Source organism: Chironomus tepperi, unplaced genomic scaffold, assembly GCF_022539635.2.
Source record: "Chironomus tepperi strain 1889 unplaced genomic scaffold, CSIRO-AGI_Ctep_v1 contig_73, whole genome shotgun sequence".
Taxonomy (NCBI): Eukaryota; Metazoa; Arthropoda; class Insecta; order Diptera; family Chironomidae; genus Chironomus; species Chironomus tepperi.
Window position 1 is genome coordinate 890,970 of NW_027226195.1, and position 27,978 is coordinate 918,947.

At 36.5% G+C, this 27,978-nt stretch overlaps 2 protein-coding genes across 2 annotated transcripts; both read right to left on the reverse strand.

Moving 5' to 3' along the window:
- Positions 1–538: 538 nt before the first annotated feature.
- Positions 539–22,518, reverse strand: LOC139101030 (uncharacterized). The gene is made up of 41 exons (XM_070653893.1): positions 22,200–22,518; positions 20,851–22,139; positions 20,495–20,785; positions 20,307–20,411; positions 19,981–20,243; positions 19,837–19,918; positions 19,122–19,767; positions 17,757–19,057; positions 17,306–17,698; positions 16,989–17,251; positions 16,854–16,935; positions 16,133–16,787; positions 15,325–16,064; positions 14,686–14,738; positions 13,527–14,049; positions 13,249–13,401; positions 12,899–13,186; positions 12,745–12,840; positions 12,363–12,683; positions 11,110–12,270; positions 10,363–11,045; positions 10,217–10,307; positions 9,798–10,088; positions 9,634–9,738; positions 9,535–9,573; positions 9,205–9,428; positions 9,065–9,146; positions 8,357–9,005; positions 7,011–8,299; positions 6,656–6,946; positions 6,491–6,595; positions 6,165–6,427; positions 6,021–6,102; positions 4,024–5,958; positions 3,669–3,965; positions 3,508–3,612; positions 3,185–3,447; positions 3,042–3,123; positions 2,332–2,986; positions 1,516–2,274; positions 539–1,127 (listed from the first exon to the last, which is right to left on the reverse strand). Exons 1-41 carry the CDS (start codon positions 22,383–22,385, stop codon positions 741–743), a joined length of 17,568 nt encoding a protein of 5,855 aa, XP_070509994.1. The 5' UTR covers positions 22,386–22,518; the 3' UTR covers positions 539–740.
- A 360-nt stretch (positions 22,519–22,878) lies between these two features.
- LOC139100887 (aminopeptidase N-like) lies at positions 22,879–27,908 on the reverse strand. The gene is made up of 13 exons (XM_070653660.1): positions 27,356–27,908; positions 27,088–27,240; positions 26,751–27,025; positions 26,667–26,679; positions 26,513–26,608; positions 26,131–26,451; positions 24,879–26,042; positions 24,134–24,816; positions 23,987–24,077; positions 23,531–23,926; positions 23,432–23,470; positions 23,048–23,271; positions 22,879–22,990 (listed from the first exon to the last, which is right to left on the reverse strand). Exons 1-13 carry the CDS (start codon positions 27,874–27,876, stop codon positions 22,908–22,910), a joined length of 4,059 nt encoding a protein of 1,352 aa, XP_070509761.1. The 5' UTR covers positions 27,877–27,908; the 3' UTR covers positions 22,879–22,907.
- Positions 27,909–27,978: the final 70 nt, after the last annotated feature.

Consider the following 27,978-nt stretch of genomic DNA (forward strand, 5'->3'; position numbering starts at 1 on the left):
ATTTTTTTTTATAGTTGAGAATGAGCCAAGAATCAACATACAATATGAATAAAGTGGTATCGCGGACCAAGGCGTATTTAGGAGCGGTGGGGAAATGGAAGTGGGGAGGCGATATATTTCGCGGTCAATAACTACTTTGGACACACTTCTTCAATTTGCCAAGGTTTTTCAAACTAAATATCCAAAAACACACTTCTAAATCTAGGGATTCTATACAAAACTGGCACTCACTCCTCCCATCCCACGATTCAGTTGATACAGACTCTCCCACCAGAGTGTAAAAAACAGAATCAGGTGTGATTTGAAAATGTGTCAAATGTAAAAATGTGTGGATATGTAACAAATTCCACAGTTTCTCCTGTGTCCACATGTAGCATGCAGTATAAGTTTAAACCAGAGTTGCCAAACAGGCACCTGCTACAATTCTTGATAATTTGTATGGTTTTGTGAGAAACATTATTAAAAAATTGTGCAGTTTTTGTCTGTGACTGGTGCCTGTTTTGCAACTCTGGCTCCCACATTCAATAAATTACGTCAATTTCAATTTTGATATAATTTAATGCTTTCCCGATTTGACAAAAATACGTCATAACTAGCTAACGGCTTGTTATTGCCCTGTTGATGACTAGTTCCAACGTATCTTAGCCCAATCGGTCTTCATTGACTTTATTAAATATTCCAATTCAATTCTATAAAAGTTAAGTTTTCATCTAAAATGCCCAACAAAACAATTATTCTTATTAATTTCTAAATACGATTGCCATTACAGCACACAAAAATAATATCATCTGATTCGCACTGACTGACATTGAACCACTTGGAGTTGTTGAAGCTTGTGTCGAAGGGCTTGTTTCTGGTGATGTTGGGTCATCTATTTTCGTTGTGGTCGTTGTGGTTGGAGTGGTCGTCGTTGTTGTTGGAGTGGTTGTCGTTGTGGTCGGAGAGCTTGTAGTTGTTGTGGTGCTTGTTGTTGTGCTGCTTGTAGTTGTTGTATCACCAGTTGGTTCCGGTGTTGTTGTTGTTGTTGGACCACTCGTGGTTGTAGTTGGCCTACTCGTAGTTGTTGTTGGGGCACTCGTAGTTGTTGTTGTATCATCAATTGGTTCTGTTGATGTAATTCTAGGACCCTGAAAAGGAACAGTTAATTCAAAAAGTCAACTTTATTTAAAAATCAGCACAAAGAATTTGAACATCCAAAAATATTGATGAAAAAATTTCCAGACACAACTTGCTCCTGATTTTATGGAACATGTAAATGTTTTCAAAAAGCTATGAATTTATGACATGGCAATGAATTAAGCTTATGATTTATGATTAATTTTTATATCAATTTGTGCCAATTTCTTTAAATTTTGAAAACATTTTTTTAACAAATTTTTTTATTAAAAATTTTAAATTTTAGGTCCAATTTTGATTTTGTTCCTTAAAAATTCCCTAAGATAGTCAAATCATTGAAATAATTTTTTCATCAACATCTTCAAGGTTCTTGTCTAATTTCTCAGATTAAGCTCTTACAACTGTTGTATCAACATTATCTGGATCTAATGGAAAGATTTGTGCCATCAATTGAATTTGTCGAGCATATTGAGCTTGTTGCTGTTGATTAAGTGCATTAAACATGATTCCTATAATTGTCTTCAAATCATCTCCTGATAAGGCAGGAACTGTTGCAATGTAATCAAGGAGTAGGATTTGGTCATCTCTTGTTTTGACTGTATTGGCAACCATAGTGATCAACTGTCCTAATGTGTATCTAAAGTTGGATACAGCTGCGGCTGAATGTTTGTTCATAAATCTAACGAATACTGGAACAATGACTTTGCTTTGAAGTGCAGCTGAGAATACAGCTTGACGATTTGCAGTTGTGTAATTGACACTGCCACTTCCTGATCCAAGTGCTGATTCTAAGTAGTCGTACAATAATTCTTCATCATTTGTGCATCCCAATGAATTTAATAAAGTTGTCTTCCATGCAGCATCAGCTGTGAGTTGTGAAACTCTCCATAAGGCAACAAATGTGTCATAAGCGTTGGGTCCTCTCATACCATGGCAAAGGATGCTCTCTAATCCTTTAGGAATTGGCTGACTGAAATTGGCATAGTTTGTGACGAGAGTAAGAGTATCTGCTAAACATTGTTCGTTTCCAGCAACACAGGCAAGATTCATTGCATATGATCGTCCATAACGTTCAGGAATGATGTCGTAAGGAATGACTTGATTTGATCCAAGTCTGTACTTGTTGTAGAATTTCTCGGAAAGCTTCTTGACGAAGTTCTGGAATTGAAAATTCAGTATTAGCTTAAGATAAGCAGTAATAAAGCATAAACTTACATTCAAGACTGCATTCTTGTTTCCAAAAACGCTGTAAAGTGGATTGATGTATCTGTTCGCTGTGTACCATGGGAAAAAGTCATCTTCATTGACCAAGTATTTCAAGATACCATAAGCAGTTTCATAGTCATTCAAATATCCAGCAGAGACAAGTGAGAATGAATCATCAATAAGCTGAGCTCTGTTCATGACATGAATCTTATTATAATCAGCACTGCTGAGTGCATTGCTCAATAATTTCCAGTTATTTTCATCATAATTGACTCGATAATATCCTCGTTGTTGCTTATTAAAGACATACCAGCTCTGTGAATCATGTTGTGGTGATAAAATATTCCACATGTCTGATCCATCAACGAAATAGTCAGTGACTGATGTATCATCAAAGTTTGGATTCTTAGCTGTTGCATAATTCAATGGAATATACCAGCTGCTTCCATCATTAACTCTTTGTGCCTTGTTGCTAAAGAATCGTTCTTGTGTGATTCTGAATGATTGAATATCTGACATGTAAGTGACGTTAATGACTGGATATCCCTTTGTTCTTTCCCATGTTCTGAATGCTCTGTCGAAGTCAAGCTTGTTGTATCCATATCTGGATAGTGTTTCTGTGAATGCATCCATAAGTGCTTGTGAGACTGGAGCTTTGTGGTTGCTGAAATGGAAGTTGATGGTTATCATGAAGAAAATTGTGGAATTAAAGAACTTACTTGACGGTGACATAAAGGTTCAATGCTTGTCTGAATAATGGTTCTCCAATGGCATACTCAAACATACGAAGGACACTTCCAGCTATAAGTAAACATCCATATTAGTTTGAGATTCTCAAGTCATGTCTAAGTTCAATACTCACATTTATCATAAGCAATTGTATCAAACAATCCACTAATTTCTGATAGTGTTGTTGCACCAGATGTCATAGCTCTTGTTGTGTTACGAGCATCAGCAATGAATGCAGATCCTTGAACTGTGAGAATATTCATGTAATCCTGCATTCTCCATTCTGGTAACCACATATCAGTAAGCTTGTATTGTAAGTATTGAGCAAATCCTTCATTGAGCCAGATGTAACTCCACCAATGACATGTTACAGCATTTCCGAAAATTTGATGGGCACTAAAAAATTAGTTGAATATTCAATAAGTTCCTAATTTGATTAAATTAAGTATGACTTACACTTCATGAGAAATAAGTCTAACTCCACTGAAAACTTGGGAATGTGGACTGTCCTTTGAATCGACATCATATACTAATGCAGTTGGTACGTAAGTAATTAATCCCCTAAAAATTATGCAAAATGAATAAAAACTCTCATTACAAAGACTGAGCTGTCTTACCAGTTCTCCATAGCACCACCCTTTCCAGGAACCATAACGGAATCAAGCTTCTCTAATTCATATTTGAATCCAACATATTCCTCAAGAGCTTTCAAAGCAGCAACTGAACTTTCTAATGCTAAATCAGCCTTTTCAATTGAGTCTTCACTAACGATTATTCTTTGTAGAGTTTCAGTTGGTCCTTTAGTGTTTGCATTGCTGATGTATGTGAAGTCTGACACAACAAAAGCATTCAAGTACGAGCTCATGACTGGAGATGGCTTGAAATGTGTTGTGAATATTCCGGAACCGTCATTGCTGAAAAATGTAAGAATATGGTGAGATTGACTTTGGATTAGAATTAAAGCCTACTTACTCAGCAACAACATGCTCCATAGTATTAGAAAATACATTGACTGTGAAGTGATGTGAGAATGAAAGCTCAAAGACTGCCTTAAATTCTGGTTCGTCATAACATGGGAATGCATATCTGGCTCTTGTTGGTTCAAACTGTGTAGCTGCAACATATCTTGTTGATCCATACATGCTATATGATGTTTGATAGAATCCAAATTGATCAGTTAATAAGCTTGTAGAGTATTTGATGTTGACAGAAATCTTAGCACCTGAATTAAGAGCATTTTCGAAGTAGATTAAGATTGTGTCTGCAGATGGGAATAGACGATATCCTGAAACTTTGATTTCTCTTCCTGCTGTTCTTTCAAAAGCCTTAACTTCATGAATAACTTGATTCTTTGAGTGGAACATGACGCGATTAGTCATTTCAAGCATGACAATATCAATTCTGACTTCTCCAGAGTATGCACGAGCTCCTGTATGGACATTTCTGACATCAAGATGAATCTTGTAATATTCTGGCATTGATGTTTCTGGTAATCTTAGCTGATGTCCATCAATAATTCCAAATTCCCATTCATTTGCGATTGTCTTGATAATTTCCATTTGTCTTGCATTTGTGAATGTAGTTTGTTGATTCATGTTGTTGGACATGGTCTTCAAAAGTGAGGCCAATACATCAACACTCAAATGTTGCAAGGTCAATAAGTAGTCAGTGAAAATGATTTGATCATCCTTAGTTTTGATTGTTGTGGCAACATTGTTAAGAATTGTTGGTAAAGTCCATCCATAGCGTGAAATAATGTCAAGTTCGAATTTCTCTAAGAACTTAACAACAACTGGCAATGATGAATAACTCTTCAAGACAGATGTGAATACAGCACGTCGTTCAGCTTGTGTATAATTGACTTGACTAGCTCCTGAACCGAGTGTTGATTCCAAGAAGTCCTTAAGAGCAGTTTGGTCATCAGTACATCCCAAGCCATTGATCAATGTTGACTTGAATGTTGTATCTGCTGTCAATTGCATCTTTCTCCAGACCTTGACAAACGCATCTTGTTTATCAGTTCCTCTGAAACCATGACAGTAAATTGTTTCTAATCCATTTGGAATTCTAATGTCATCATTGGCATATTGTTGAACGAGTGAGTATGCATCCTTCAAACATTGGTCATTTCCAGAATTACAAGCAAGATTTGTTGCCAATTCACGTCCATAGCGTTCAGGTAATGAATCCTTTGGAATGGTGACGTCAGCTGCAAGTCTGTATTTGGCATAGAACTTCTCTGAGAGTTTTCTGATGAAAGAGTTTAATGCTTCATTTTTAGATCCAAAGACTGTGTAGAGTGGACTGATGTGACGATTTGCTGGGTACCATGGGAAGTAATCATCTTCATTGACCAAGTATTTCAAGATGTCATAAGCTGTTTGATAGTCGTTCAAATATCCAGCATTAACAAGTGAGAATGAGTCATCAACAAGTTGAGCTCTGTTCATGACATGAATCTGATTGTAATCGGAACTGCTGAGGACATTGCTCAATGCAACCCAATTTGATTCATCATAATTGACACGATAGTATCCTCTCTGTTGCTTATTGAAGACATACCAGTTGCCTGGATTTGCACTAATTGTCTTTTCAGCTTCTCCATTCAAGAAGTAATCAGTAGCTAATGTAGTGCCAAAGTTTGGATTGTTTTGAGTTCCATAATTGAGTGGAATATACCAACTAGATTTATCATTGTTATTTAAGCTCTTCTGTTCAAAGAATCTTTCCTGTTTGATACGGAACGAAGCAGTTTCCAAGTCATAACGAACATGAATTAATGGAACACCTGGTTGAGTTTCCCAGGTTCTGAAAGCTCTTTCAAAATCGAAGGCATTGAAGTTGTTTCTTTGGAATATTGTCTTGAATGAATCGATCAAGTTTTGCGATACAGCTGGTTGGTGATCACTGGAAGTAAAAGCGAGATTATAGCAAGCTTCCTTAAAAATCAAAATTTGAAAAATACTTACTAAGTGGAGATGTAAAGGTTCAATGCTTGTCTGAATAAGTTTGATCCCATAGCATGTTCAAAAGTACGAAGGACACTAGCAGCTATAATAGCAACAAAGATGATTATTAAACAATTCTTATCCAAAACCTACAATCCTACTCACATTTATCATAAGCAATGCTGTCAAACAAATTGCCGATTTCTGTGATTGTATTTGCCTCAGTTGTCATTGCACGGATGGTTGGTCTAGCATCAACTCTGAATGCTGTTGATTGTACAGCTAAAATATTCATGAAATCAATCATTCTCCAATCTGGTTGGAACATGTCGGTCAATGTGTACTGCAAAAGTTGGGCGAAACCTTCATTGAGCCAAATGTAGCTCCACCATGAGCAGGTTACTGCATTTCCGAAGAACTGATGAGCTCTGGAGGGGAGATTTAGAATAGGCATTAGTTTAATGCAGGATAGAATGATAGCACCAACTTACAATTCATGGGAAATAACTCTAACTCCACTGAACTTTTGTGTATGTGATACTTTGTCAGGATCTTCATCATAAATCATTGCATTTTCTCTGTAGATAATCATTCCCCTATAAAAGACAACAAAATCAAATTATTCAGCACTTCCAACAGATACAACACAAACATACCAATTTTCCATAGCACCAGACTTTCCAGGAACACCAGCTGAATCTACTTTAGGTAATTCATATTTATATCCAACATATTCCTCAAGTGCCTTGAGAGCGGCAATTGAATTGTCCAATGCATAAGGAGCCTTTCCGAGTGAATCTTCACGGACGATGATTCTGTGTAGAGTTTCATTAGCAGCCTTTGTTTCTGAATTGTCAATATACTGCAAATCAGATACAACGAATGCATTGAGATATGAACTCATGATTGGTGATGGTTCGAATGATGTTGTGGTTGTATTGTCGTTGCTGCAATAAAAATTTTATGGATATTAATGCCGCAAATTTATATTAAAATATTTATCAGACTTACTTATCAACAACTGTTTCGAATGTGTTTGCGAATACGCTAACTGAGGAGTCATGAGTGAATGAAAGCTGGAAGATTGCTTTAAATTCTGGTTCATCATAGCATGGGAATGCATATCTTGCACCAGTTTCTTCAAATTGTGTTGTTCCAATATATCTGGTTCTTCCATACATGCTGTATGATGTCTGATAGAAGCCAGTAGATGATGTTGCAAGACTTGTTGTGTATTTAAGGTTTACTGAAATCTTGGTTCCAGCTGGAAGTTCATTTGCGAAATAGACGATGATTGTTTCATAAGCTGGAGTGAGTCTATAGCTAGAAATGACAATTTCACTATTTGTTCCAAGATTTATGGCACTGATTGAACTGAAGACTTGATTCTTGGAATGGAATATGATGCGGTCTGTCTTTTCGAGGATATCGACATGCATTGTAGCTTCACCAGAGTAAGCACGATTTCCAGTGTGGATGTTCCTGACATCAAGATGAACTCTATAGTAAGTTGGCTTAGAATTCTTTGGAAGTCTCCATACTTGTCCTTCATCTGACACTCCGCTGTCCCATTCATTAAGAATTCTTTCAATTTGATTCATGTGCTGAGTATATTGTGCTAATTTCTGTCTGTCCATATTGTTTGAAATAATACGTGTGAGTGACAAGAAGTTATCACCTGTAAGTTCAGTGCGAGTAATTAAGAATGAAAGGAACAACAATTGATCTTCCTCATTTCTGATTGTGTTTGCCATGTTTGTAAGAAGAGTCATCAATGATGTACCATATCTAGATGTTGCTGAACTTTGTTCTCGTTTTAAGAAGTCAATAGCAGCTGCAAGACCTGCGTTACTGGTTAATACAGCATTGAAAACTGCCAATCTCTGTGCAGTTGTATAGTTGACACTGTTACCATCACCAATTGAGGAATCGAGATAGTCTTTAAGTGCGACTGGATCTTCAGAGCATCCCAAAGCTCCAATAAGAGTTGACTTGAATGATGTGTCTGATGTTTTTGACATGATATTCCAAATCTTTGCGAACAATTCTAATTTACCAGTTCCTCTTAAACCAGTACAGTAGATTCTTTCTAATCCATTTGGTACAAGAACACCTTCGTCAGCAAATCTTGTAAGTACATCATATGAATCTTTAAGACATTGTTCGTTTCTGTTGTTACAAGCGAAGTATGTTGCATAATCACGTCCATATCTATCTGGGACATTTTCATTTGGAATTGTGCCCTTTGATGCTAGCTTGAATTTGTTGTAGTATTTGTCTGAGAGTTTGTTGAAGAATTTCTGGAATGAATTGGTAAGATTAGTGATTGTAACTTTATTATAAAGCTTCATACTTACGACCAACTTCTCGTTCTTATTGCCGTAAATAGTAAACAAACTATTGAGATAACGATAGCATGCGTACCATGGGAAGAAGTCATCTTCACGATCAAGATATTTAAGGATGTCATAGGCAATGGTCAAGTCAATATATCCTCCTTGTGCAAGAGCAAATGAGTCGTCAATCAACTGCATACGATTCATGATGTGGATCTTAGAATATTCATTGCTGTTCAATGCATAGCTCAATGACTTCCAGTTAGTAGTATCGTAGTTGACTCGATAATATCCAAGTTGTTGTTTGTTGAAGACATACCAGTAGCTCAAATCGAAGTTGCTGATTGGAATTGTAAGTTCTTGAACTTCATTATCAAAATAGTGACTGATTGCGGTATCAAAGGTTGGAGTCAAAGATGTTGCAAAGTTAATTGGAATGAACCAACTGCTTTGGTCATCAGAATTGACTTTCTTGGTCTCAAAGAATCTCTCTTGAGTGAGACGGAATGCTCTGGATGTTGGATCATACTTGACATTGAGTAATGGGTAGCCTCTTTGGTTCTCCCATGTTCTGAAAGCTCTGTCGAAGTCAAATCTGTTTGCATTATTTTCTTGCAAAGTAGTAACGAATGAGTCGACCAAGTTTTGTGAAATGACTGGCTTTTGATTGCTGGAATTAGATTTTTGGATGTTACTAGATGAATATTTATTAAGAATGGAGTTACTTACTAGGTTTTTAGGTATTTCTGAATTGCTTTCTTGAAATTACTTTCTCCAACTGTGTACAAGAACATTCTCAAGACAGCACCAGCTATAGAATAAATTAATCTTAATTAATTTCTTTAAGGAATAAGTTTAATGCTGCTTACATTTCTCATAAGCAATTCTATCGAATGCATTGCTGATTTGAGTCAATGTATTCACATCCCAAGTCATTGGTCTGGTTGTGTCTCTTGCGTCATTAAGGAATGCACGATTGTGGATTGAAAATGCATTCATAAAGTGATGAGATCTCCATGTTGGCTCCAAAATGTCGACAATTACACGTTCGAAAAGTGTTGCAAAACCTTCGTTCAACCAGATTTGACTCCACCTGGAAGAAGACAGTATTAAATGGATTGATCCCTAACAGGCAATGATGAGCACGCTCATTAAGTGAGTGTACCCATTGTCTTTCAGAGGATCTTGTTCATACATACCATTGGCAAGTAACAGCATCACCAAAGAACTGATGGGCCCTGGAAAATATACGAATTTAAATTTCAGTTCCAACAATTTTAAATGTTAATCAATCTTACAATTCATGAGCAATGACGGTAACTCCACTTAATTTCAATGAATGCGAGATGTTGTTGAAGTCTTCTTGATAGATCATAGCTGTTTCCCAGTATGTTACCATACCCCTAAAATTAAAAAGTGAAAGATCAGTTCTATATTCAATCCATAATTATGTGAAATTTACCAATTTTCCATAGCTGAATTTTTGTTTGGAATAGCTGCAGAGTCAACCTTTGGAAGAACATAATCAAAGCCACAGTAATTCTCTAAAACCTTCAAAGCCTTGACTGAATTATCTAGACCGTAATGTGCTTTGGAAATTGAATCAGGCTTAGTCCAAACTCTATGTAAAGTTTCGCGTGTTCCTCGGGTATCTTCATTTGTGATATGTGCGAATTCGGATACGACAAATGCCAAGAGATATGAACTCATGATTGGAGTTCTCTCGAATTCTGTTGTTACTGTTCCATCGCCACTGAAATATCAGAATTGAATTTAATATTTGAATATTGATCCATAAAATGCTGTCAGGGCACCATCAAGGCTTGCCATCAACTTGATCAACGTAGTAGTGCCGAAGCTACCGCTGTTTAGATAACTTACTTGTCAAAGTCGATTCCAAATGTATTTGCAATAGCTGAATATGACTTGTCATGAGTGATACTCAACTCGAATGGAGTTTTGAAGCCAGGCTCTGAAATAAAGGAATTGTGATGATCCAGAACAACTTTTAACTAGTAACAACTCACCATCGTAGTTAGGGAAGGCATAACGAGCTCCTGTTGGCTGGAATTGTGTAGTGGCCAAATATCTTGTTCGTCCATTTTCTGAATAAGATGTACGGTAGAATCCAGTGCTTGATGTCAAGAGATTCGCGGAATACTTAATGTTGACTGTGATTTTAGTTCCAGCACTCAAAGTGTCCAAGAAGTAAATTGTCAATGAATCTCCAGCAGTTTGAATGCTGAAGTCAAGGACTTGAATTTCATTTCCGAATCTATCCCAAACTCTCAATTCATTGATTGTTTGTTGCTTGGAATGGAACATGATTCTGTCAGTAGTTTGCTTAATCATGATGTCAATTGAGACATCACCGGTGAATCCTAAACCTCCATTTTGGATTTGTGGAACATTCAACTTGATTCTGTACATTTGTGGTTCTGATGTTTGTGGCAATCTTAATTGCTGTTCCTCGTCATCAATGGCTTCAAAGTAATTATTGATGAACAACAAGCTGTCGCGATATCGTGCACCAGATGTAAATTCACGGTTCTGTTGAATATTATTAGCAATATTTGCACGAAGATTTGGACCAAATGTTCTGCCTGCTGCTTCAAGTTGGTCGATAGTTTGGAAAATAAGTTTTTCATCTTCAAGGTCAGAAATGCGGCGTGAAGCTGTTGTTAACCAACTGTCAAAGACATTTCCATTGCTAAAGGAAGAGAGAGAATCAGTTCAATAACAATTCCTATAGTCTATAGCTTTAATATACTTACACAGAACGGATTTCATCATAGAAACGGACAATAAAGTTGAGTAAAACTTCCAATCCAACTGAACTTCTTGAAACTAATTGACTGTAAATTCTGGAACGTTCATGTGATCTGTAGAATGACTCAGATCCAGATCCAATAGTAGTCTCAAGTAAATCACTAACTGTCTTTGGATCTGATGAGCAAAGAAGAGCATCGAGGTATCTTAATCGATCATTTTGATCGCTTGATTCTTGGAACTTTCTGTAGACACTGACGAATTCAGTTTGTCTATTGAGGCCTTTGAATCCATTGCAGAGAAGTGCAAGCTCGACTGCTTTGGGATTTTCCTTTGTCAATTGTGAGCGTGCGTAGCTTAAGCATTTTTGGTCACCCATTTTGCATGTCCAGTCGATTGACAAATCTCTTGCAAATTTATTAATAACTGGATCTGATGGAATATCTTCAAGTCCATTGATGACATACATTCTTCTGATCATTTTTCTGACAAATCTTCTGAATGAATTATGAAGTGGAGTTCCTTTCAAGATATAATCAAGTTTGTCGAAGTGAATTGAGACTGGATACCAAGGAATGTAGTTTGTTTCACGTTGTAAGTAGCTTACAACACCAAATGCAATATCATAGGAAATGACTCCATCAAATGCGAATGTTAAGGCATCATCAACAAGTTGTGCACGATTAAGGACATGGATTTGTTCATAATTATCGCTATTGAGGATTGCGATGATCTTTCTCCAGTTACTTTCATCATAATTAACACGATAGTAGCCGAGTTGCTGGATATTGAAGATGAACCACTGACTTCCATCAAATCCTGAAATTCCAGCTGTTGAAATATTTTTCTGAGTTGTTCCGTCCAAGAAGTAATCAGTAAAGATGACTTTGTCAAAGTCTGGAACTACACCGGTTGTATAACTCAATGGAATGTACCAGCTGCTGTTGTCAGCCAATTTCTCTTCTGAGATCGACAAGTAACGTTCCTGAGTAACCTCAAATTGATTTGTGGCTGAGTTGAATGTCACTGTGATCATTGGATATCCTTTTTGCAATTCCCATGTCTTAAAGGCTCTAGTGATGTCCAGTCCATTAATACCTCCAGCCGCAGCTAATATCTCCTCAAATGCCCTCAATAAATCTTCTGTATTAACAGGTTTATGATTGCTAAAAAAAATAATAATTAATTAGTGATTTCAAGTACTTAAATAAAGCTTAAAGATTAAGATTGTCAGATTCTATTTTCAAAATTAACTCACTTATCAATAAGATATTTATTAAGTGTAGCTTTAAATAATTCATCGCCCATTGTATATTGGAACATTCGAATAACCGCACCACCTTTATCGTAGTTGATTTCGGTTGGTTTTTGGAGTTCTGTGGTCATTGGCTGTGTTGAATGTAAAGAATCACGTCTAAATGCATTTTGTGTTGCTCGTGTGTTGAAATGTCCTCGGAATCCTTCATTTGGATATGCTAATTCAACTAAGACATATTCAAAGAATGATGCGAATCCTTCATTAAGCCAAATTTTATCCCACCAGTCATAGGTTACTAAGTTTCCGAAAAATTGATGAGCTCTGAGGATGAAAAGTTGATTAATGTATTTTAGGGTGACTGATAACTAGTTAAATGACTTACAATTCATGAGCAGTTACAGCCCACATGTTGAATATTTCTCTAGGATGTGATTCTTCAGTGACAATTAGGTATTGTTCCTTGTACAAGATAAGTCCCCTTGAAAATTAAGTTATATTGTAGCATAAAGCATAATACATCATCGAGATCAACTTACCAGTTTTCCATAGCTCCAGCAGCAAAATCAGGAATGGCTGCAGAGTACATCTTTGGAATTTCATAAGCATAGTCGCAATATTCCTCTAATTTTCTCAAAAATATGTCTCCATTTACAAGAGCCAACTTCACATTCTCAACATCCTCTTCACGAGCATAGATACGATGTTCTGTCTTATCAGGTCCATTGTACATGCTACGGTAAGCAAAATCAGAAACTACAAAAGCAAGTAAATAGGAAGACATAATTGGAGACTCATCGAAGGTTGTTGTTGTTGTGCTGTCGGGACTGTAAATTAAATAACAATGATAAGAATCTGAAGTGCTTGATTCTATTTTAAGTTCATTTACTTTTTGGTACGAACTCCATTCATATTGGATATAGCTTCATAGTGTGATGCATGTGTGATTGCCAATGTAAAAGTGGCTTTTAATGCTGGTTCATCGAAATTTGGGAAAGCACTACGAGCTGATGTTGACTGGAATTGAGTTGCAGCTAGGTATCTGAATTAAGTAACAACAAACAATTTTTTATCATATTAAGTCAGTAATTATTGCTGTAATTTATGAGATAAGGTTTTATGGCCAGTAGCGATAGTAAGGCACTTAAAATTAAGAAAAATTCTCACCTAGGCAATGTCTCGCCTTTAACGTAGTACAAAGATCGATAAAATCCACCCATGTCGGTTCTTAAGTTGCCGTTGAAGGAAATTTCAACATAAAATTCACCTCCGGTTGGCATAACAACTTGTGGACTTACAGGATTGATAACAAGGAATTCTCTTGAAGCATCATTAGTAAAAGTGACTTCAATGGAACTAGCTCCAGATTTAGTCAACAAATTCACATAATTGATGGTTAATCCTCTATTATGTAACACAATTTGGTTCGTTTCCTGCACAACTTTAACTAAAATTTTCACAAATCCAGTAAATGCGCGATTTCCACTATTATGGACATTTGTGGTAAGCCTCAAGTCATAATGCACTGGAACCACATCTTTGGGTAAGCGTCCATCATCAGCAAATGGCTTTATATCATTCAATGCCTCAACATCATTATCAAATGCTTTAGGAGGCAGTGCACTTATCACTGTTATCACCACAGCCACTAGCACTATTAATCCACTACTTATTTTCCACTTCACCATTTTTCACTTACCCCGAAAAAATAAAACTGAGCTTAGAACAGGAAAATCTTTGACTTTTATGCCAAATTTTTCGAGTACCAAATTTATCAATTCGCTGATAATTCAATTGACTGATAGGGATTACATGTCTTATTACCAGTTTATGGCTATGCTACTTATAGCGATAAGATTAAATTGAAAAATAATAGTAATTATTTTTTGAAAGTAATCCTTCGTCATCGCGTACAAATCGTCACGCGACAATCTCGAGTAGTGGAATAACCATCGATCAAGTTAAGCGAATTACTGTCTGCAATAATAATTAAATTACTGATTTTTTTATGACATTAAAAAGTGATTTATTTATGGGAATATTTGAAATAGATACTTGAACATTTATTGAGCTGGTCGTGTCTAAAATGATACTAAATATAGCGTTTGATCAAATCTTAGGTAGACCCGATAAGCACAAGTCGGTTAATCGATCCAAAATCCGGTAACAAGCAGGAGAGGCGTATTTAGGGGTGGTGGATTTCAGGGCCAAATCCCTAACTTCCAAAATTTCCCATTCGTCCCTGGCAAGTCGGCGTGATTTTGGCATGATGCCGAATCTAAGTCAGGGTCACGCCTGCCGGTTGATAGATTTTAGATCGACTAACCGATTTGAACTACTCGGGATACTTCAAGTGCACTTGCAACATAATTGATATAACTGATAATCATAATCATTTGTTACAAATGAATAGTCATGGTACTTGATTAATATAAAGTTATATCATTGATAACAAGCTAGCTAGAACATTATCAATTAATAGTTAATAATTGATGTAATATTGCTCATTTGGTGCCGTCTCGAGTGGATAACTTGACAAAATGTCTAGTTAATGGCTAGACCTATGGTCTATTGTGACTTTCGACTAATAACTAGACCTAAGATTGACTGTCACGCTCGACTAACAACTAGACCTACGGTCGACAGTCATTAGCCTAGATCTAGTTATTAACTTGACATCATGACGAGTGGTCCACTGTCATAAGTCGACCGAAACAACCGGCAGTAGGTCTAATGATCAACTAGACATTATGTCATGTTATCCACTTAGACGTTTTATTACAATTTATTAATCTTAAATGACAATTCACTTCTTAAGTGACCTTATAGCACCAATCAGACAATTTATAGATCCTTAACCGATTATACAGTTCATTCAACCTTCCATAACTATTTACAAAATTCCTTTACAACTTTTAGTACTTAAACTCTTAAAACTATTAAAAAATATCACTAGGATTATCACTAAGATTCCAATGGATATATCTGACTCATCAGTTGAATTTGACGAGCATATTGACTCTGCTGTTGCTGACTAATTGCATTAGACATGATTGATGCAATTGCCTTGAAATCATCTCCAGATAAAGCTTCAACAGTTGTCATGTAGTCAAGCAAAATAAGCTGATCGTCCCTAGTTCTTACTGTATTAGCTACTCTGGTGATAAGTTCTGTCATTGTTTGTCGGAAGTATGAAACGGCAAAGGCTGAATGTTTGTTCATGAATTTGACAAAAACTGGAACTACAACATCACTTTGAAGTGATCCAGTGAATACAGCTTGACGAGTGCTTAAAGTGTAATTGACATTTCCACTTCCAGATCCTAATGTAGATTCCAACAAGTCATACAATGCTTGTTCATCGGATGTACAACCCAAAGCATTCAAAAGTGTAATTTTCCATTGAGTGTCAGCAGTGACTTGTGAAACTCTCCATAAAGCAGCGAATGATTCAATTTTTCCGGTTCCTCTCATTCCATGGCAAAGGATGCTCTCTAATCCTTTAGGAATGGGCTGACTGAAATTTGAATAGTTGTTGACAAGTTTTAGTGTGTCTTGTAAGCATTGTTCGTTTCCAGCAACGCAAGCTAGGTTCATTGCTAGTGAGCGTCCATAACGTTCAGGAATGATGTCGTTAGGAATGACTAGGTTAGCTGGAAGCTTGTACTTGTTATAGAATTTCTCGGAAAGTTTCTTGACGAAGTTCTGGAATTAAAAATTCAATTTTAGCTTGAGATGCATAAGTTTTGAGGAGGAATGAAGCAGCAACTTACATTCAAGACTGCATTCTTGTTTCCGAAAATGCTGTAAAGTGGATTGATGTATCTGTTGGCTGTGTACCATGGGAAGAAGTCATCTTCATTGACCAAGTATTTCAAGATACCATAAGCAGTTTCATAGTCATTCAAATATCCAGCAGAGACAAGTGAGAATGAATCATCAATAAGCTGAGCTCTGTTCATGACATGAATCTTATTATAATCAGCACTGCTGAGGGCATTGCTCAATAATTTCCAGTTATTTTCATCATAATTGACTCGATAGTATCCTCGTTGTTGCTTATTAAAGACATACCAGCTCTGTGAATCATGTTGTGGTGATAAAATATTCCACATGTCTGATCCATCAACGAAATAGTCAGTGACTGATGTATCATCAAAGTTTGGATTCTTAGCTGTTGCATAATTCAATGGAATATACCAGCTGCTTCCATCATTAACTCTTTGTGCCTTGTTGCTGAAGAATCGCTCTTGTGTGATTCTGAATGATTGAATATCTGACATGTAAGTGACATTAATGACTGGATATCCCTTGGTTCTTTCCCATGTTCTGAATGCTCTGTCGAAGTTAAGCTTGTTGTGTCCTGCTCTGGCAAGAGTTTCTGTGAATGCATCTACAAGTGCTTGTGAGACTGGAGCTTTGTGGTTGCTGGAATAGGAATTTCATGATTATTAGGGGGAATATTAAAGGATATTGAGGAAATAGAGAACTTACTTGACGGTGACATAAAGTTTCAATGCTTGTCTGAATAATGACTCTCCAATGGCAAACTCAAACATACGAATAACACTTCCAGCTGTAAGTAAATAATTTTGGAATGGATCTCACTTAAACATCTTCAATACTCACATTTATCATAAGCAATCGAGTCAAATAATCTTCCAATTTCTAATGGCGATGTTGCACTAGATGTCATAGCTCTTGTTGTATTACGGGCATCAGCAATAAATGCAGTTCCTTGAACTGTGAGAATATTCATGTAATCTTGCATTCTAAATTCTGGACGATATAAGTCTGTAAGTTTATATTGGAAGTATTGAGCGAATCCTTCATTCATCCAAAGGTAACTCCACCAGTGGCATGTGACAGCGTTTCCGAAGAATTGATGGGCACTGAATAATGAAATTTATGTTACAAATACTGAAGTATCAGGAAGCCTAACTTACATTTCATGAGAAATCACTCTGACACCATCAAAGATCTGAGTATGTGGGCTGCTTGCATTAAAAAGTAAGTAATTTGGATCGTAAGTAATTAATCCCCAGTTTTCCATAGCACCATCCATTCCAGGAACCATAACCGAATCAAGCTTCTCCATTTCATACTTAAATCCAACAAATTCTTCGAGAGCTCTCAATGCATAAGTCGAACTTTGCAATGCTAATCTAGCATTATCTCTAGAATCTTCACGGACTATTATTCTTTGCAGAGGATCATTAGGTTCTTTTGAATTTGCATTGCTGATATAAGCGAAATCGGAAATGACAAATGCATTCAAGTATGAACTCATGATTGGAGTTGGTTTGAAGTGTGTTGTGAATGTTCCAGAACCGTCGTTGCTGAAAAATGCAGGAATATGGTTAGATTAACTTCAGATTAACATCATTGATTACTTACTCAGCTTGAACATGCTCCATTGTATTAGAAAAGACATTGACTGAAGAGTGATGTGAGAATGAAAGCTCAAAGACTGCCTTAAATTCTGGTTCATCATAACATGGGAATGCTAATCGAGCATAAGTTGGTTCAAACTGTGTAGCTGCAACATATCTTGTTGATCCATCCATTGTGTAAGATGTTTGGAAGAATCCGAATAAGTGTGGTGGAGAGGCAACACCCAAACTTGTGGAATATTTAATGTTGACAGAAATTTTAGCACCCGAATTAAGAGCATTCTCGAAGTAGATCAATATTGTGTCTGCTGATGGGAATAGACGATATCCTGAAACTTTGATTTCTCTTCCTACTGTTCTTTCAAAAGCCTTGATTTCATGAATGACTTGATTCTTTGAATGGAACATGATGCGATTGGACATTTCAAGCATGACAATATCAATTCTGACTTCTCCTGAATAGGCACGAGCTCCTGTATGGACGTTGCTGACATCAAGATGAATCTTGTAATATTCAGGCATTGATGTTTCTGGTAATCTAAGCTGATGTCCGTCAATAATACCGAATTCCCATTCATTTGCGATCGTCTTGATAATTTCCATTTGTCTTGCGTTTGTGAATGTAGTTTGTTGATTCATGTTGTTGGACATGGTCTTCAAAAGTGAGGCCAACACATCCACACTCAAATGTTGCAATGTCAACAAGTAGTCAGTGAAAATGATTTGATCATCCTTAGTTTTGATTGTTGTAGCAACATTGTTAAGAATTGTTGGTAAAGTCCATCCATAACGTGAAATAACATCAAGTTCGAATTTCTCGAGGAACTTAACAACAACTGGCAATGATGAATAACTTTTCAAGACTGATGTGAATACAGCACGTCTTTCTGCTTGTGTATAATTGACTTGACTAGCTCCTGAGCCGAGTGTTGATTCCAAGAAGTCCTTGAGTGCAGTTTGGTCATCGGTACATCCCAAGCCATTGATCAATGTTGTCTTGAATGTTGTATCCGCTGTCAATTGCATCTTTCTCCAGACCTTTACAAATGCATCTTGTTTATCAGTTCCTCTAAAACCATGACAGTACATGGATTCTAATCCATTTGGAATTCTGATGTCATTATCGGCATATTGTTGAACGAGCAAGTATGCATCCTTCAAACATTGGTCATTTCCAGAATTACAAGCAAGGTTTGTTGCTAAATCACGTCCATATCGTTCAGGCATGGAGTCTTTTGGAATGGTAAGATCAGTTGGAAGTCTGTATTTGGCATAGAACTTCTCTGAGAGTTTTCTGATGAAGGACTGTAAAGGAGAAGAATTTTAAATCATTAAATATTGGAATGTTCAATTTTGAACTTCTACTTACGTTGAGTGCTTCATTTTTAGATCCAAAGACGGTGAATAGTGGACTGATGTGACGATTTGCTGGGTACCATGGGAAGTAATCATCTTCATTGACCAAGTATTTCAAGATGTCATAAGCAGTTTGATAGTCATTCAAATATCCAGCATTGATAAGTGAGAATGAGTCATCAACAAGTTGAGCTCTATTCATGACATGAATTTGATTGTAATCGGAACTGCTAAGAACATTGCTCAATGCAACCCAATTTGATTCATCATAGTTGACTCTATAGTAGCCTCTCTGTTGTTTGTTGAAGACATACCAGTTGCCTGGATTTGCACTAATTGTTTTTTCAGCTTCTCCATTCAAGAAGTAGTCTGTGGCTAATGTAGTGCCAAAGTTGGGGTTGTTTTGAGTTCCATAATTGAGTGGAATGTACCAACTAGATTGATCATTATTGTTTAAGCTCTTCTGTTCAAAGAATCTTTCCTGTTTGATACGGAACGAAGCAGTTTCCAAGTCATAACGAACATGAATTAATGGGACACCTGGTTGAGTCTCCCAAGTTCTGAATGCTCTTTCGAAATCGAAGGCATTGTAGTTGTTTCTTTGGAATGTTGCCTTGAATGAATCAATCAAGTTTTGTGAGACGACTGGTTGATGATCACTGGATTTAGAACAATACAGGTATTGTAGTCAAGACATATAAAAAAATTTAATCAGAGAAAATACTTACTAAGTGGAGATGTAAAGGTTCAATGCTTGTCTGAATAAGTCTGATCCCATAGCGTAGTCAAACATACGAAGTACACTAGCAGCTGTAATAGCAACAATGATGCTTATTAAATAACTCTTACCCAAAACCCACAATCCTACTTACATTTATCATAAGCAACGCTGTCAAACAAATTGCCGATTTCAGTAATAGAATTAGCATCTTTTGTCATTTGACGTATAGTTGGTCTAGCATCAACTCTGAATGCTGTTGATTGCACAGCCAGTACATTCATAAAGTCAATCATTCTCCAATCAGGTAAGAACATGTCAGTCAATCTATATTGTAAGTACTGAGCGAATCCTTCATTGAGCCAAATGTAGCTCCACCATGCACATGTTACTGCATTTCCGAAGAATTGATGAGCACTGTGGAGAACAAATTAGTATTAAATGATGTATTAGGTCAAGAAAAGTTAGTAAGGTACTTACATTTCATGAGAAATGACTCTAACTCCACTGAACTTCTGGGTATGTGGTGCGTTGTCAATATCAACGTCATAAATCATTGCATTTTCTCTGTACATAATCATTCCCCTGAAAGTAAAATTAAATTATTCAGAAAGACTTCAATGATTGGACAGACAACAAGCTGCAGCAATATCAATGTCCATACATACCAGTTCTCCATAGCATTAGTCTTTCCTGGCATACCAGCTGAATCTACTTTAGGTAATTCATATTTATAACCAACATATTCCTCTAATGCTTTTAAAGCTGCAACTGAATTTTCCAATGCATATGAAGCCTTATCAAGTGAGTCTTCACGGACGATGATTCTTTGTAGAGTTTCATTAGCAGCCTTTGTTTCTGAATTGTCAATATACTGCAAATCAGATACAACGAATGCATTGAGATATGAACTCATGATTGGTGATGGTTCGAATGATGTTGTGGTTGTATTGTCCTTGCTGTAATAGAAATATAATGGATATTAATGCTGCAAATTTATATTATTATTGTATATCAGACTTACTTATCAACAACTGTTTCGAATGTATTTGCGTATACACTAACTGAGGAGTCATGAGTGAATGAAAGCTGGAAGATGGCTTTAAATGAAGGTTCATCATAGCATGGGAATGCATATCTTGCACCAGTTTCTTCGAATTGTGTCGCTCCAACGTATCTTGTTATTCCATACATGCTGTATGATGTTTGATAGAAGCCTGTCACTACAGTCACAAGACTTGCTGAATATTTCAAATTTACTGAAATTTTGGCTCCAGCTGGAAGTTCCTTTGCGAAATAGACGATGATTGTCTCATAAGCTGGAGTGAGTCGGTAGCTAGATATGACAATTTCAGTATTTGTGTCTAAGTTCATGGCACTGATTGAACTGAAGACTTGATTCTTAGAATGGAATATGATGCGATCGGTTTTTTCGAGGATGTCGACATAAATTGTAGCTTCACCAGAGTAAGCACGATCTCCAGTGTGGATGTTCCTGACATCAAGATGAACTCTGTAGAAAGTAGGCTTGGATGTTCTTGGAATTCTCCAAACTTGTCCTTCATCGGATACTCCATGATCCCATTCATTAAGAATTCTCTCGATTTGATTCATGTGCTGTAAATATTGAGGAGATTTCTGACGATTCAAATTATTTGCAATGAGCCTTGATAAAGAAAGAACGTTATCGCCAGTAAGTTCTGGACGAGTCAATAGGAATGAAAAGAACATCAATTGATCTTCTTCAGTTGTTATTGAATTTGCTACATTTGTAAGAAGTGTCATCAATGGTGTGCGATAGTTAGAAACTGCTGCATTAAGTTCCCGTTTTAAGAACTCAATAACTGCTGGAAGACCAGAATAACTTGATAATACAGCATTGAAAACTGTCAATCTCTGTGTAGTTGTATAATTGACGCTATTTCCACTGCCAATTGAGGAATCAAGATATGCTTTAAGTGCTTCTTGATCATCAGAACATCCCAATGCATTGATTAATGTTGATTTGAATGCTGCATCTTCAGTATTTGACATGATATTCCATATTTTAGTGAACAGATCTTGCTTGCCAACTCCTCTTAAACCAGCACAGTAGATTCTTTCTAATCCATTTGGAACTAGAACACCTTCGTCAGCAAATCTTGTAAGTACATCATATGAATCTTTAATACATTGCTCATTTCTGTTGTTACATGCGAAGTATGTTGCATAATCACGTCCATATCTATCTGGGACATTTTCATCGGGAATCGAACCTAGTGTTGCAAGCTTGTATTTGCTATAGAACTTGTCTGAGAGTTTGTTGAAGAATTTCTGGAATGGATTATTGGATGATTAGTTAGAACAATCGAGCTGGTATAGTCTAATACTCACAATCAACTTCTCGTTCTTATTGCCGTAAACAGTGAACAAACTATTGAGATATCGATAACCTGCGTACCATGGGAAGAAGTCATCTTCACGATTGAGGTATTTAAGTATGTCATAAGCAATAGTCAAGTCAATATATCCTCCTTGTGCAAGAGCAAATGAGTCATCAATCAACTGCATACGATTCATGATGTGGATCTTTGAATATTCGTTGCTGTTCAATGCATAGCTTAATGACTTCCAGTTAGTGGTATCGTAATTGACTCGATAATATCCAAGTTGTTGCTTGTTGAAGACATACCAATAGCTCAAATCGAAGTTGCTGATTGGAATTGTAAGTTCTTGAAGTTCATTATCAAAGTAGTGACTGATTGCGGTGTCAAAGGTTGGAGTCAAAGATGTTGCAAAGTTAATTGGAATGAACCAACTACTTTGATCATCAGAATTGACTTTCTTTGTCTCAAAGAATCTCTCTTGAGTGAGACGGAATGCTCTGGATGTTGGATCATACTTGACATTGAGTAATGGGTAGCCTCTTTGGTTCTCCCATGTTCTGAAAGCTCTGTCGAAGTCAAATTTATTTGCGCCATTTTCCCGCAATGTAGTGACGAATGAGTCGATCAAGTTTTGTGAAATGACTGGCTTTTGGTTACTGGAATTAGATTTTTGGATGTTAATAGGTGAATATAGATTAAAAGGTGAAGATACTCACTAAGTTTTTAGGTATTTTTGAATAGCTTTCTTGAAATTACTTTCTCCAACTGTGTACAAGAACATTCTCAAGACAGCACCAGCTATAGAAAAATGAATCTTAATTTAATTCTTTAAGGAATCAGTTTAATGCTACTTACATTTTTCATATGCGATTCTATCAAATGAGTTGCTGATTTCTGTCAGTGTGTTCACATCCCAAGTCATTGGTCTGGTTGTGTCTCTTGCGTCATTAAGGAATGCACGATTGTGGATTGAAAATGCATTCATGAAGTGATGTGATCTCCATGTTGGCTCCAAAATGTCAACTATTACACGTTCGAAAAGTGTTGCAAAACCTTCGTTCAACCAGATTTGACTCCACCTGGAAGGAGACAATGTTGTATAAAGTGCATATGAATTCATCCCGAACAGGTAAGGAGCATGCTCTCAAAATTGAGTATGCTCAATTAAAAGATAAAGTATACTGATGAGCACGCTCATTAAGTGATCATTGTCTTTTAGAGGATCTTGTTCATACTAACCATTGGCAAGTAACAGCGTCACCAAAGAACTGATGGGCCCTGGAAAATATACGAATTTAAATTTTAGTTCCAACAATTTTAAATGTTAATCAATCTTACAATTCATGAGCAATGACTGTAACTCCACTTAATTTAAGTGAATGCGAGATGTTGTTGAAGTCTTCTTGATAGATCATAGCTGTCTCCCAGTATGTTACCATACCCCAATTTTCCATGGCTGAATTTTTGTTTGGAATAGCAGCAGAGTCAACTTTTGGAAGAACATAGTCAAAGCCACAGTAATTCTCTAAAACCTTCAATGCCTTGACAGAATTATCAAGACCGTAATGTGCTTTAGAAATTGAGTCTGGTTTGGTCCAAACTCTGTGCAAGGTTTCACGTGTTCCGCGTGTATCTTCATTTGTGATATGTGCGAATTCGGATACGACAAAGGCCAAGAGGTATGAACTCATGACTGGAGTTCTCTCGAATTCTGTTGTTACTGTTCCATCGCCACTAAAACATTGGAAGTGATTTAATATTCTTGATTTTTGGATTCCCTTTTGAGTTACTTACTTGTCGAAGTCAATTCCGAATGTATTTGCAATAGCTGAATATGACTTATCATGAGTGATACTCAACTCGAATGGAGTTTTGAAGCCAGGCTCTGGAATAAAGGAATTATGAAGATCCAAAGTAATTGATAGTTTATTAAAGACTCACCATCGTAGTTAGGGAAGGCATAACGAGCTCCTGTTGGCTGGAATTGTGTTGTTGCTAAGTATCTTGTTTGTCCATTCTCTACATAAGATGTACGGTAGAATCCAGTGCTTGCTGTTAAAAGATTTGCAGAATATTTGATGTTGACTGTGATTTTAGTTCCAGCACTCAAAGTATCCAAGAAGTAAATTGTCAATGAATCTCCAGCAGTTTGAATGCTAAAGTCAAGGACTTGAATCTCATTTCCAAATCTATCAAAAACTCTCAATTCATTGATTGTTTGTTGCTTGGAATGGAACATGATTCTGTCAGTAGTTTGCTTAATCATGATGTCAATTGAGACATCACCAGTGAATCCTAAACCTCCATTTTGGATTTGTGGAACATTCAACTTGATTCTATACATTTGTGGTTCTGATGTTTGTGGCAATCTTAATTGCTGTTCCTCGTCATCAATAGCTTTTAAGAAATTATCGATGAACAACAAACTGTCGCGATATCGCTCACCAGATGTGAAGTCACGGTTCTGTTGAATATTCTTGGCAATATTCGCTCGAAGATTCGGACCAAATGTTCTGCCTGCTGCTTCAAGTTGGTCAATTGTTTGGAAAATAAACTTTTCATCTTCATGGCTAGATATGCGACTTGATGCTTGTGTTAACCAACTGTCAAAGACATTTCCGTTCCTAGAATAGAACATAGATAATTGATTAATGACAAATCTTATGATCTGAAGATCAATACTTACATTATACGAATTTCATCATAGAATCGAACCATGAAGTTAAGCAGAACTTCCACTCCAACTGAACTTCTTGACAAAATATTGTTGTAAATTCTTGATCGTTCATGTGCTCTCAATAATGACTCTTTTCCAGTACCAAGTGTTGTTTCCAGGAAGTCACTAAGTGGTTCTGGATCAGATGAACATAAAAGAGTATCAAGGTATCTCAATCGATCATTCTGGTCAGTTGCTGCTTGGAACTTTCTGTAGATATTGACAAATTCATTTTGTTTCATATGTCCTTTAAGTCCATAGCATTGCAGCACAAGTTCGACTGGTTTTGGATTTTCTTTTGTCAATTGTGAGTCAGCGTAGCTCAAACAATTCTCATCGCCCATTCTGCATGTCCAGTCAATAGAGAAATCTCTTGAAAGTTTATTTATAATTGGATCTGATGGAATATCTTCAAGTCCATTGATGACGTACAGTCTTCTCATGATTTTTCGGACAAATCTCTTGAATGAATTATGAAGTGAAGTTCCTTTTAAGATATAATCAAGTTTATCAAAGTGAATTGAGACTGGATACCAAGGAATGTAATTTGTTTCACGTTCTAAGTAGCTTACAACACCAAATGCAATGTCATAGGAAATAACTCCATCGAATGCGAATGTTAAGGCATCATCAACAAGTTGTGCACGATTAAGGACATGGATTTGTTCATAATTGTCACTGTTGAGGATTGCAATGATCTTTCTCCAGTTACTTTCATCATAATTGACTCTATAGAATCCAAGTTGTTGGATATTGAAGATGAACCATTGACTTCCATCAAATCCTGCAATTCCGGCTGTTGAAATATTTTTCTGAGATTCTCCGTCCACGAAAAAGTCAGTAATGAGTTCTTGATCAAAGTCTGGAACTACACCGGTTGTATAACTCAATGGAATGTACCAGCTGCTGTTGTCGTCTTCCAATTTCTCTTCTGAGATCGACAAGTAACGTTTCTGTGTGACTTCAAATTGTTTTGCGGCTGAGTTGAATGTCACTGTGATCATTGGATATCCTTTTTGCAATTCCCATGTCTTGAAGGCTCTTGTTATGTTCAGTCCATCAATTCCTCCAGCTTCAGCTATTACTGCTTCAAATGCCGTCAAAAATGATTCAGCATTTACACCTTTATGATTGCTTAATACACAAAAAAATCATCAATTAGTTATTTCAAGTGCCTGAAAAACCCATCAAGATTAAAATTCTGTCTACAAAACTAACTTACTTATCAGTAAGATATTTGTTAAGAACAGCCCTGAATAAGTCATCGGTTGTCGTGTGTTTGAACATTCGAACTACAGATCCTCCTTTATCATAGTTAATCTGCAATGGCTTTTCTTTATCTATGGTCATTGGTTCTGTTGAATGTAAGGAATCGCGTCTGAATGCATTTTGTACTTTTCGGATATTGAATTGACCGCGCATATTCTCATATGGATAGGTGAACTCGATTAACATATGCTCAAAAAGTGTTGCAAATGCTTCATTAACCCATTGTTTATCCCACCAGTCTAAGGTTACTACGTTGCCGAAAAATTGATGAGCTCTGAGGATAAAAAAAGTTGATTAATGAATTTTAGGGTTAAATAGCTAGTTAAATGACTTACATTTCATGAGCAGTTACACGAATATGGTCGAGAAGTTCTCTAGGATGTGATCCTTCATCGACAATAACGAATGGTTCTCTATATAAGATAAGTCCCCTGGAAATGGATTCAAAATTAAATTATGAAGCAGAATGCACAGTCAAGGATAACTTACCAGTTCTCCATACCTAAATAGTTGAGAATTAATAAAAAATATGAAATTATCATAATAAGAAGCAACAAATGTCATCAAACTTACCACCAGCAGCAAAATCAGGAACGGCTGCACCATATACCTTGGGAAGCTCATACTCAAAATTACAATATTCTTGAAGATGCTTCAAAAATATACTAGAATGCTTAAGTGTTAACTGAACATTCTCAACAACTTCCTCGCGTGCATAAAGTCGATACTCTAAATTATTTGGTCCATTATAAATGCTACGATAAGCAAGATCAGAAATCAGAAAAGCTAACAAGTACGATGACATGATTGGAGTTTTATCGAATGTTGTTGTTGTTGTGCCGTCGGGACTGTAAATTAAGTAACAATGATTAGATTCTGAAGTGCTTGATACTTTTTTTAATTCTCTTACTTTTGCGTACGAACTCCATACGTATTGGATACAGCATCATATTGAGATGCATGTGTGAGTGCCAATTTAAATGAGGCTTTTAATGCTGGCTCATCAAAGCATGGAAAGGCAGTTTGAGCTGATATTTCCTGAAATTGAGTTGCAGCTAGGTACCTAAATTGAGTAACAGTAAACAATTTTTAATCATATCAAGTCAGTAGTTATTGTTGTAATTTTTCGATAAGATTTTATGGCCACGAGCGATAGGAAGGCACTTAAAAATTCTCACCTAGGCAATGTCTCGCCTTTAACGTAATAAGAAGATCGATAAAATCCTTCCATATCGGTTCTTAAAATTCCACTAAATGCTAACTCAATGATGTATTCATTTCCAGCAGGTAGGAACAGATCAGTATTGGTGAGAGTGATGATAAGGAAATCTTTACTTGTATCATGACTAAAATCAGCATCATAAACAATTGCACCGTCCTTAGATGTCAATCGCATATAAGTGATAGTCAATGATTTACTATTAAGCACAATTTGGTTCGTTTCATCCACAATTTTAACTAAAATCTTCACAAATCCAATAGTAGCTCGATCACCGCTGTTATGAACATTTGTGGTCAGACTCAAATCATAATGCACTGGAACTACATTTTTGGGTAAGCGTCGATCATCAGCGAATGGCTTAATATCTTTCAATTCCTCAACATCACTATCAAATGTGGTGTGAGGCACTGCACTTATCACTGTTATCAACACAGTCACTAGCACAATTAATCCACTACTTATTTTCCACTTTACCATTTTTCACTTACCCGCGAAAAAATAAAACTGAGCTTAGGACTGGAAAATCTTTGACTTTTATACCTAATTTTTCGAGTACCAAAATTATCAAATTTCTGATAA

Excerpts from the sequence above, each read along its gene's own strand:
- LOC139101030 (XM_070653893.1), bottom strand. The coding sequence starts at position 22,385 with ATGAATCGTATGCAGTTGATTGATGACTCATTTGCTCTTGCACAAGGA. Across the intron at positions 17,699-17,756 it reads ATGGAGCATGTTCAAGCTGA|CAACGACGGTTCTGGAACAT; the intron begins GTAAGTAATCAA and ends TGCATTTTTCAG. Across the intron at positions 16,936-16,988 it reads CTCGATTGCTTATGATAAAT|CTGGAAGTGTTATTCGTATG; the intron begins GTGAGTATTGAA and ends ATTTACTTACAG.
- LOC139100887 (XM_070653660.1), bottom strand. The coding sequence starts at position 27,876 with ATGGTAAAGTGGAAAATAAGTAGTGGATTAATTGTGCTAGTGACTGTG. Across the intron at positions 26,452-26,512 it reads CGTGTAACTGCTCATGAAAT|AGCTCATCAATTTTTCGGCA; the intron begins GTAAGTCATTTA and ends TTTTATCCTCAG. Across the intron at positions 24,817-24,878 it reads TATGATGAAATTCGTATAAT|GAACGGAAATGTCTTTGACA; the intron begins GTAAGTATTGAT and ends GTTCTATTCTAG.